At 46.7% G+C, this 10,726-nt stretch overlaps 1 protein-coding gene and 1 long non-coding RNA gene across 7 annotated transcripts in view; both read left to right on the forward strand.

Moving 5' to 3' along the window:
- Nucleotides 1-5,622, forward strand: part of NME9 (NME/NM23 family member 9) — a 40,786-nt gene extending 35,164 nt beyond the window's left edge. For 5 of the 6 annotated variants that reach the window (XM_075607118.1, XM_075607115.1, XM_075607120.1 and 2 more), the window contains 4 exons: nucleotides 1,872-2,016; nucleotides 2,532-2,764; nucleotides 4,243-4,326; nucleotides 5,106-5,622. In XM_075607118.1, coding sequence (XP_075463233.1) covers nucleotides 1,872-2,016; nucleotides 2,532-2,764; nucleotides 4,243-4,326; nucleotides 5,106-5,137 — 494 coding nt within the window. In that variant the 3' untranslated portion in view covers nucleotides 5,138-5,622. The remainder of the gene's footprint in view (nucleotides 1-1,871; nucleotides 2,017-2,531; nucleotides 2,765-4,242; nucleotides 4,327-5,105) is intronic. The other variant, XM_075607116.1, reaches the window with a different exon arrangement.
- Nucleotides 5,623-8,199: 2,577 nt separating this feature from the next.
- On the forward strand, nucleotides 8,200-10,402 carry LOC142498485 (uncharacterized). Its single transcript, XR_012802435.1, has 3 exons — nucleotides 8,200-8,260; nucleotides 9,001-9,035; nucleotides 10,105-10,402. It is a non-coding gene; the product is annotated as an uncharacterized LOC142498485 (long non-coding RNA).
- Nucleotides 10,403-10,726: the final 324 nt, after the last annotated feature.

Here is a 10,726-nt window from a genome sequence, read left to right on the forward strand (position 1 = left end):
GCCTGAGCTGCAAGAGAGGGGAATACGCCAGAGCTGCGATAGAGGGGAATACACCTGAGCTGCGAGAGAGGGGAATACACCTGAGCTGCGAGAGAGGGGAATGCGCCTGAGCTGTGAGAGAGGGGAATGCACCTGAGCTGTGAGAGAGGGGAATACACCTGAGCTGTGAGAGAGGGGAATACACCTGAGCTGTGAGAGAGGGGAATACACCTGAGCTGTGAGGGAGGGGAATACACCTGAGCTGTGTGAGAGGGGAATGCACCTGAGCTGTGAGAGAGAGGGGAATACACTGAGCTGTGAGAGAGGGGAATACACCTGAGCTGTGAGAGAGGGGAATACACCTGTGCTGTGAGGGAGGGGAATACACCTGAGCTGTGAGAGAGAGGGGAATACGCCTGAGCTGTGAGAGAGAGGGGAATACACCTGAGCTGTGAGAGAGGGGAATACACCTGAGCTGTGAGAGGGGAATACGCCTGAGCTGTGAGAGAGAGGGGAATACACCTGAGCTGTGAGAGAGAGGGGAATACACCTGAGCTGTGAGAGAGAGGGGAATACACCTAAGCTGTGAGGGAGGGGAATACACCTGAGCTGTGAGAGAGGGGAACACACCTGAGCTGTGAGAGAGGGGAATACACCTGAGCTGTGAGAGAGGGGAATACACCTGAGCTGTGAGAGAGAGGGGAATACGCCTGAGCTGTGAGAGAGGGGAATACACCTGAGCTGTGAGAGAGGGGAATACACCTGAGCTGTGAGGGAGGGGAATACACCTGAGCTGTGAGAGAGGGGAATACGCCTGAGCTGTGAGAGAGGGGAATACACCTGAGCTGTGAGAGGGGAATACACCTAAGCTGTGAGAGAGAGGGGAATACGCCTGAGCTGTGAGAGAGAGGGGAATACACTGAGCTGTGAGAGAGAGGGGAATACACCTGAGCTGTGAGAGAGAGGGGAATACACTGAGCTGTGAGATGGGAATACACCTGAGCAGTGAGAGAGGGGAATACACCTGAGCTGTGAGAGAGGGGAATACACCTGAGCTGTGAGAGAGGGGAATACACCTGAGCTGTGAGAGAGGGGAATACACCTGAGCTGTGAGAGGGGAATACACCTGAGCTGTGAGAGAGGGGAATACACCTGAGCTGTGAGAGAGGGGAATACACCTGAGCTGTGAGAGAGGGGAATACACCTGAGCTGTGAGAGAGGGGAATACACCTGTGCTGTGAGAGGGGAATACACCTGAGCTGTGAGAGAGGGGAATATCGCTGAATATAGTATTGTACTGATAAAAACAACATATCCGATCTGTGTCATTGGACTAGCGCCTGTAATATCTGAATATCTGTATGTACGAAAAAGCCAACCCGTAACACCTGTTTGTAGAACATTTTGTAACCCTGTCAACATTTTGCAGTCAACTGACTGGATTAAGAGAATGCAGACTCGGACCTTGACATGGAAAGTTTAGGACGGGGGTCGGCAATCTGCGGCTCCGGAGCCACAAGCGGCTCTTTCCGCGCCTACTTGCGGCTCTCTGCAGGTTGCCGACACCAAGCTGCTGCCTCTCTCCCTTACTGTTCTGCCGGTGGCTGCGGGGGGGCCTGGCCGGTGCTGGTCGGGCCTCTTGTTGCCGCCGGGCTCAAAGTCTCCCGAGCTGCTTGCCTGCTTCTCTCCTGTACTGTAGGTTAATGTGGCACAACATTGTAAAAAGTTCCCTTACACCTTTCTTCTAAAGAAAAGAAAAGGATACTTTTGAATTGAAGCAGGAAAGTTCTCTTCCCCTCGGTTATTGCTCACGTTGTGTTATTGTTACAGTATACCCTGGTGTGTATGCAGCGTGTCCCTGTCTACACAGTATCTTCCATCTTTGCAAACAGGTGAAATCCTGGAGAGAATCCAAGGAGCTGGATTCACCATCTCCCAGATCAAGGAGACCAGCCTGAGCAGAGAGATGGCGGAGGAGTTTTACAAAGAGCACAAGGGGAAACCGTTCTATGACCAGCTAGTTAACTACATGTGCAGGTAGGAGCTCACTAGCTAAACGGTATATATATATATATATATATATATATATATGTATATATATATATATACTGTGTTACATGCTCAGGAGGTGCTATCTGTCACCTGATAAACGGACGTGGCTGCCCAGTATATGAAATCCTTTTTATCTTCCTTTGTCCCACTATAAACTTTTATGTTTTATCGAAATAGGACTGTGCAAATGTAACACCACTGTAGCAGTTCTTAGAAATCACATCTGTCCTTACAGAGAGGTATCCTCCAGAACAGAAACATACAAATCAAAGGCAAATAAGGACCACTTGATCCATCTATTTTGCTTTTTTCATATGTATAATGTTTTCGTGTCGATCCCATTGAGCACTGAATTCCTTTACTGGTTTCACCTTCACAACCACTTCTGAGAAAGTGTTTTGTGGAGCCACTAATCCTTCGTCACACGCCCCTTGCGCCTCCCTCTCGTGCGCTTGAGATCCTGCCTGTATTCATATCTTGCTTGGTCCCTTTGCACCCAGAGGCCCCTGTTTAATGATGATCCTCAGCAAGGAGAGCGCAGTGCAGGAGTGGAGGGCACTAATGGGTCCCACAGACCCTGCCGAGGCTCAGAAGTCTGCCCCCGACTCCCTGAGGAGTAGATTTGCAAAGAGCATCCTACAAAACACTGTCCATGGTTCCTCCAACCTGAGCCACGCCATGCAGAAGATCCAGTTCATATTTGGAGACATAGACCTGGAGAGAAGCATTGAAGGTAAAGACTCTAAAAGCTAAATGGAGACTTGCAGTAGAATGCAAGTTTCATTGTTCCATGTTAAACTCTTAACTAAAGCAGTGTGGGTTATATATACCAAATTACCTTACCATAGTATTTGGAACAGGGGCGTAGCTATAGCCCGGGCAAAGCGCTGGGGCCTGTGCTCTTGGGGGGGCGGCTCTCCCCCCCTGTCGGCGGCCCGGCCACCTGCCCGCGCATTAATTCCCTGCAGCGGGCAGGAAGCACAGAGGGAAATCCCAGCCTCTGCAGGTGGGCGGGGCCCTGAGATGCAGCAGGGTGTGGACAGGGGGGAAATTCCTTCCTCTGCGGAGCCTCCATAGGTGGGTGGGGCCTAGGTCAGGGGGCGGGGCCTTAAGTAGGGCAGCGTGGGGCTGCAGCCTAGAGACAGGCTGGGAAAGGGGTGAGAGGGTGGGGAAGGGTTAAATCACAAGGGTAAACACAGACATGAGAGGAAAGAAGACACAAAGAGAAAATGTACAAGAGAGAAATTCTTAAGAGGGAAAAGAAAAACATGAGTGTGAGAGTAAGAGAGAGAGAAAGAGAGAGATCCCAGACAGAGAGAGAACCCAAAGAGAGGGGGCAGAGAGAGGGGGTTGGCAGAGACATGAGGGGGCCCTGAATTTTTTTGCCCAGGTGCCCACACATGTCTAGCTTCGCCACTGATTTGGGACTGTGTTATCTGCACCTCTAAGGTACATCACTCATTTAGGGGAAGATGTATTTAACGGTGGTCCAGGCAGCCGCTTAGTAAATCTTAGGCCTGGGACCCGGTGCACCCGGCGGCGCGGGCGGCCACACGCGAGTTCCCCACCAGCAGGGGAATCCTCCCGAGCCGGTCCCGGTCCCCCCTGGCGGCACAGCGCACTACACGCTGTGACGCGTCAGCCGCTAGGAGACACAAGAGAATGGTGTTTCCTAGCGTTGACGCGTCACGTGGTGTGGCTGTGAGCCAATGGGGAGGGGAGGCTTCGGGAGGAGGAGAGGCATCGGGGAGCGGGGAGGAGTGTGGGGGGAAAGCAGCGTGAGTGCCTGTATGTGTGTGTTTGAGTGCGTGAGTGCCTGCCTCTGTCTGTGTGTGTGAGTCTGTCTGTGTGTGTGTCTGCGTGTGTGTATGAGTGCCAGCCCGAGCCCGTGGAGGGAGGGGGGAGAGTAGCGGGTCCCTCCGCTCAAGCCACGCCCCCCCCTCCCGCTCAAACCTCCCACTCCCGCCCACCTCCCGCTTCCACTCCCTACAGACCGCATATCGCGGTCTGTGTCTGTCAGCGCCCCGCCTGTCTGCAGTGCGGGAGCGCTGACGGAGGGAGCGGGGCCTTAGCCTAAGTGCTGAAATGTTCCCTATCAGAGCTATCATGAAATCACCTTTAGAAACGTAACTGCACAATTATAATAACACAAAATATGATTCTGGCAGCTTTGGTGTTGACCTGTGTCATTTGTTTCTCTTCTCCTCCCAGAATCCTTTGGTAAAACAACACTCCACAACACCCCAGGTGACACCATGCATAGTGATGAAATGACTGACAGCGCTGCTTCTGCAGGTGAAAATGTGAAGGGTATTTCATGGCTTGTAAGAGGGTTTTCTGTTATCGAACCTTCCAAGGTGTCAGAAACCAAATTGGTGTGTTCTGGCAGTTGTGAAACAAAGAGACAAACGTAACTTTAATGAATGACTGGGACACCATTGAAGTTTGAGACAGTTGATGAGTGACAAAGCGTCAATTCTAAATACTTATAAATAATGTTACAAGGATACATGTTGTGAAAAGGAAAAAGAGACATCTCTCAGAGTACTTGGATTTTCAGTGTTTCCTCTAATACCTGAAACATTATAATGTAGTTGATATATTTCATGAAAATGTAGATAATACAATATTATTTATTATAATTATGCTTTTGACTAGGAACCATCATATGTACAGTAAGTCTTAAAATTTCCATCAAACACCTTTACCAGAGAATTCATGTTGCATTTGTACATAATCTCGTGCCTACAGCGCTCCCTTCGTGACAATAGAAGCAATAGTTAAAAATGAATCTCTGTTCTCAACTTCAGTCCTCAAGACCCCCAACAGGTCTGGTTTTCAGGATATCCCTGCTTCAGCGCAGGCGGCTCAATCAGTGGCTCAGTGTTTGCATGGAATTAGAAGGCGGATAATTAGAATGGTGGTTTCCTTTAGTGAATTGGCAGTTTGGTACATTAGAGTTAGAGGCAAAAACTTTGTGTTTTGTAAGTTAGAAAAAAGAAAGGGTCCGTTTGATTTTGATGATCTGCAATACGGGTTTAACCTATAATTCTATGTATATCTTTTTTACGAAGGTGAAGCAGACAAGGAACAAGAAAACCTTTAACCACCGACATGTTGGCACTTTGCCTCCGGTTTAGTGGCTGCATCATCATTGTGAGCAACTGATGTGTATTGGCTTGTAATGTCTTTCTACAAGCAGCGAACGGCCGCCTTGAAAAGGACACGTGCTCAATGCTTATCCCCTTGGAGCTCTATATTATGTAACCTCGCGGCAGAGAGACGCATGATAATCACTGTTATACTTTATACAGAGGAAATAACCGTGCAACTTGATGAACTTTGCAACTCCCGGGTTCCAGTCATTTGCCTAGTTATACTGAATCTATGCAACATTAAAAAGATGTCTTATGTACACCAGCACATTTTCATTAACTAATATATTTCTGGCTGTGTTTTTATGTGTATTTTTTCCCCTCCCAGTTCTATATGTTCTTTAAAAAAAAAATCAGTCAAGAAACAGGAATGTTTCTGTGTCAGGACGATGTTTGTAATGTGGCTGCTGCTCAATAAATGCTGTTATTTCATGAGTACGGTGCTGTATTCTGTGGGAAAGCGAATGGAGGTATACGTTTTACTGCAATAGTGCCGATTGGGGCACTATTGCCACCCAATACACAGTGGACATATATTCCGTCCTAGGGTTGGCTGCATACATAACATAGAAGGCTGAAAAAAGACGTCCATCCAACTACCTTTGGAAAACAACACTGCCAAGCCATCATTTTAAATAAATCCAATTGAATCTTAGCTACATTAATCCTTAGAGCTCTTGGGAGTATGACACATATCACAATGTTGGCTGCATACAGTAAATAACATAGAAGTAAGATGTTGGGCACTGAGTAAGGCTTCCCCCCCCCCCCTCTCGTGGATATTTTTGTGTTCTCTCTGTTCCCTTAGGCGCACCCTCTAAGGCCACCTTTACTATTTTTATTGCTGAGCGGTGGGCTCCTTTTAAAGTTATATAGATATTTGCCAGGGGTGATGACATGACACAGCAGTGATGTCATCAACACTGATCACAAACACTTGCCCAGATCAGTGTTTGTGATGTCACATTCTGGTGATCACCCCCCGGCAACCAGCGTCATGCCAGCTCATTCTTGCCCAGTATCTTTGAAGGTTGGAGGTAAGGAAATTTCACCAGCAACAAAGGAAATAGTTATTTACATTAAGAGCAGTTACAATGTGGAATTCATTACCCATGGAGACTGCGGTGGCAGATATAATAGATTTATAAAAAAAAAAAAAAGGTTGGACATCTTTTTAGATAGGAAAGATATACAGGGATATACCAAATAAGTAAACATGGGAAGAATGTTGATCCAGGGAGTAATCTGATTGCCAATTCTTGGAGTTAGGATGGAATTTATTTTTCCCCTTATGAGATATCATTGGATGATATGTCACTGGGTTTTTTTGTTTGCCTTCCTCTGGATTAATATACTTTAAGTACTGTATAGATATAGGATACAGTATCTGTCGTGTACATTTAGCATAGGTTGAACTTGATGGACTCATGTCTTTTTTCAACCTCATCTACTACAGTATGTAACTATGTAATATCCCTTTATTTCCTGAGGCTGGTAATTGCTGTAGTAATAGAATGAGGTAGTAGAGAACATAAAAGTTTAAGCATGTGTGTCAAGCAACAGGTTTGGGGGTTGGAGAGAGGTGGGGGGGTGAGGAGGGGAAATGTGGAGGTGTGGGGGGGAGAGAGGTGTGGGGGAGGAGAGGTGTGGGAGTGGGAAAGAGGTGGAGGTGGGGGGGGAGAGATGGATGTGTAGGGACAGGAGAGAGATGGAGGTTTAGGGAGGGGGAGGGTAGAGGTGGGGGTGGGGAATAGTGGGGGGGGAGAGGTGGTGTGTGCAGGGAGAGGTGGAGGTGTGGGGGGGGAGAGATGGAGTGAGGAGGGGAGAGGTGGATGTGTGGGGGGAGAGGGGTGGGAGTGAGATGGAGGTGTGGGGGTGGAGGTGTAGGGAGGGGGAGAGAGGTAGGGGAAGAGATGGGGTGTGGGGGTGTGTGGGGGGAGAGGTGGAGGTGTGGGGGAGTAGAGATGTGAGGTGTAGGGAGGGGGAGAGGTGGGGGGGAGAGAGGTGGTGGGGGAGTGAGGTGGAGGTATGGGGAGGGGGAGAGGTGGAGTGTGAGACACTGGGGGGGTATGGGGAGGTCATGGCACAGTGGACACTAGTTCTGGGAAAGCTGCCTGCGGCCTCAGTACTGGCACCTCTCTTTTTTTTTTACAAAAAAGCACTGCGTAAAAGTAAACATTAGGAAAAGCAGTCCCTGTGCCGAAGAGCTTACAATCTAAGTATTTATAGAAATATATAGGTACACTGTTGCATGCAGTATGTCTCCCAACACCCAGCTTGGTTTCTAAGCTCTGCAGGGCAGGAATTTCTTGTCCTATCGCGTGCTTGTATTTTTTGTGTGTGTGTTTTAGAAACGGCTCTGGAATATCAGAAGCATATCATCAGGGATACATAATTCTCACCTCCTCCTAATACACAGACATCAGGGATACATAATTCTCACCTCCTCCTAATACACAGACATCAGGGATACATAATTCTCACCCCCTCCTAATACACAGACATCAGGGATACATAATTCTCACCTCCTCCTAATACACAGACATCAGGGATACATCATTCTCACCTCCTAATACACAGACATCAGGGATACATCATTCTCACCTCCTCCTAATACACAGGCATCAGGGATACATAATTCTCACCTCCTCCTACTACGCAGACATCAGGGATACATAATTCTTACCTCCTCCTAATACACAGACATCAGGGATACATAATTCTCACCTCCTCCTACTACGCAGACATCAGGGATACATAATTCTCACCTCCTCCTACTACGCAGACATCAGGGAAACATCATTCTCACCTCCTCCTAATACACAGACATCAAGGAAACATACTTCTCACTCCCTCCTAATACACAGAAATTGGGGAAATATACCACTCTCTCCCTCAGAGATGTATATTAAGGGTGTGTATGCCCACCTGGCTTATATAAGTCTTAGAATTGTAACGCCTTAACACCTAATAGACATATTAACAGACATGGTAATTTTAAGTGTCTTTATTCTGTTTAGATGGCACATAAATGGCACACTGCTGAAGATTTATCTCTTGTAGAAAATGAAGAGGTAAAAATGTGTTCTCAAGTCCTCTGACCTTATTTCAAACCTTCCACTGCCAGACTGGCAACTTTTTTCTGTTATCTAAATGTACAAATGTTTTATTCCTGTACTCTCACATTCCCACTGTTATTCTGAGCATTGCACTTACAGGGGGTTTATGCCACAAAATATCATTGCTGCTAAAGAGAAAAAAAATGCAGCAAATTTGTCAGCAAACAATCCCCAATATCTTTTCTTTCAGCAGGATTTTCTTTTCTTTGATAATTATATATATATGTTTTGGTCCAGTTTGACATAACACTTTGATGCATAACCCCCAACATGCCACTGTGCGATAATAAAGAAAGACGTGTATGTTTGTTTCCCTGACATGGTGCTGAGTTTTCTGGTTCTCTCTGCTGGTATCAGCTAACAACTGTTACTCTGAACACTCGAGCTGCTGCTAGTCTAGCACAACTAAAGGACTGTCCCGGAGCACCTTTCCCTCAGTGTTTTTATGTTTTAAACACTACTCTGACCTCTGACCTGCGCCTTTTACACCTAATGTTTCCACTAATGCACAGTTCCCTCTAATGGACAACAAGACACTCACCCATTGCTCCGAAAAGTGGGACAAATTTGCTTTTTGGATGTGTTTATTTTTATGTCACTGCACTTCATCCCTCGTTGTACTACACTGCGGAATGTCAGTGCCTTCTATATAATAATGAGAATGTTACCTCTTTTTCCCATCACCCCTGCTGCAGGTTGAACAGTTTGACGAACCGAAGGCTGTCCCAGTGTATGTATCTAGAGAAATAGATAGCGGGTTCCAATCACCAGGGCTCGACAAATGCACTCGCCCGATCACTACAGGCGAGTGCATTTTGGAGTGCTTACCTGTGGCGGTGTCTCCGGCGTCTCCCGGCCTTATCCGTCTTCCTGTGCAAATTGATCTTTTTCTCCTGCAGCTCTAGTCAAAATGGCCGCATGGCATCAAATGATGTCGCTTTGCCATAACAACGGGACACTACTTGGCGTTGTGATGTCACACGGCGCCATTTGATGCCGCGTGGCCATTTTAACTGGAGCTTCAGGGGAAAAAAGATACATTTGCAGGGGAGAAGACAGAGAAGGCCGCACCACGCCGTCGGACCGCGCTGCAGGTAAGTGTGTGGAGGGGGGGGGGTGAGTGAGTGACTTGGGGGGTGGGGGGCGAGTGGGTTTTTGCTCAGTTTGTCGGGCCCTAACCATCACCATGTACAAATTGGGGGTGGGGAGGAGGAAATCTCATGGAGGTAGACAACATGTGTGTCGTTAACACAATACTGTAGGTAAGAATACAAAGTGCAAAACGGGCAAACCCCCCAGAAATAGGTAAAGTAGCGCTCTACTCACAGCTGTCTTGTAGACAAAATTCTCCTTTATATCAGGATCAGTGGTCTCATCCAACGTTTCGGGTTCAGGTTTCTTCACCTGATGAAAGGTCCATGGTGGACCTGACACATTGTTCCCTCCACTGTCCCTGGAATAAATGAGAGCCCTACTCTACCTTTTTCTTGAGAGTTTTCTCCCTCTTTTCACTCAGTCGGTTCCAATCACCACAAACACTGCACCCATTCCAGCTCTTCTAAATAGCATTTAGGGAATAGGGTGTCATTTCTAACTGCTTTACTGTATATTGCTGTATGTTCATTTTCAGAAGGGATAGGAGGCCAGGGCTGAAGTTAAAGTACTAATTTTAGGAGGATATAAGGGAAACAGATTCCTCATTGTAACACATTGTACTTTAGAGCTTTGATATTAGTCAATAGCTTCCAATAAGCCTCTCTGGCACCGACCAGAGCTGACCTGTGCCCCTTTCTATCCAGAAGGAGAATGAAAAAGAAGCCAATTGACCTTAGAAAACCCGGCATTACCACCTTGTTCCTGGCATTAAATAGAGTGAGGTCAGCAGCAGCTCGGATTCGGCTAACCGCTAAAGAATTAAGAGACAAAATGGGAAACGCCAAAAGAAAGTGAAGGAAATGAAATGAAAGACGTTACATTGAAAAAAGAAAAAGAAAAATTCAGTCTCAAAAGACATGTATTGGTCCGCACTTATATCAGTACTGTGTGTCTCAGACTGAAATATTTGTATTACAAAAAAAAAAAAAAAACACATCAACACCTGCTGTCATAATAATATTCATATTGTGCATATCTTTATTGTTAATAAATCCCTTTATGAGCAAAGTGTTTTCTCTCATGCTTGTTTGGAAGTACAGTATGGAATTGGTGGCTATATTCATTTTAAATTACTTACAATAACAAATAGAACAGCAGGGAGGGGTCAGAGTCTGGTTTTATTTAATACTAGCTAAAGTACCTGGTTTCACACGGTTGCAGTATTCTGGAGTCATCTTTTCCATTGCAGACTTGCAACTGTGAATCAGTCGCTACTAGCGCCCTCTTTAACCCGAACAATAATTCCACCTCCCATTCACTGAGATT

This window comes from Ascaphus truei, chromosome 7, assembly GCF_040206685.1.
Source record: "Ascaphus truei isolate aAscTru1 chromosome 7, aAscTru1.hap1, whole genome shotgun sequence".
NCBI classification, from domain to species: domain Eukaryota; kingdom Metazoa; phylum Chordata; class Amphibia; order Anura; family Ascaphidae; genus Ascaphus; species Ascaphus truei.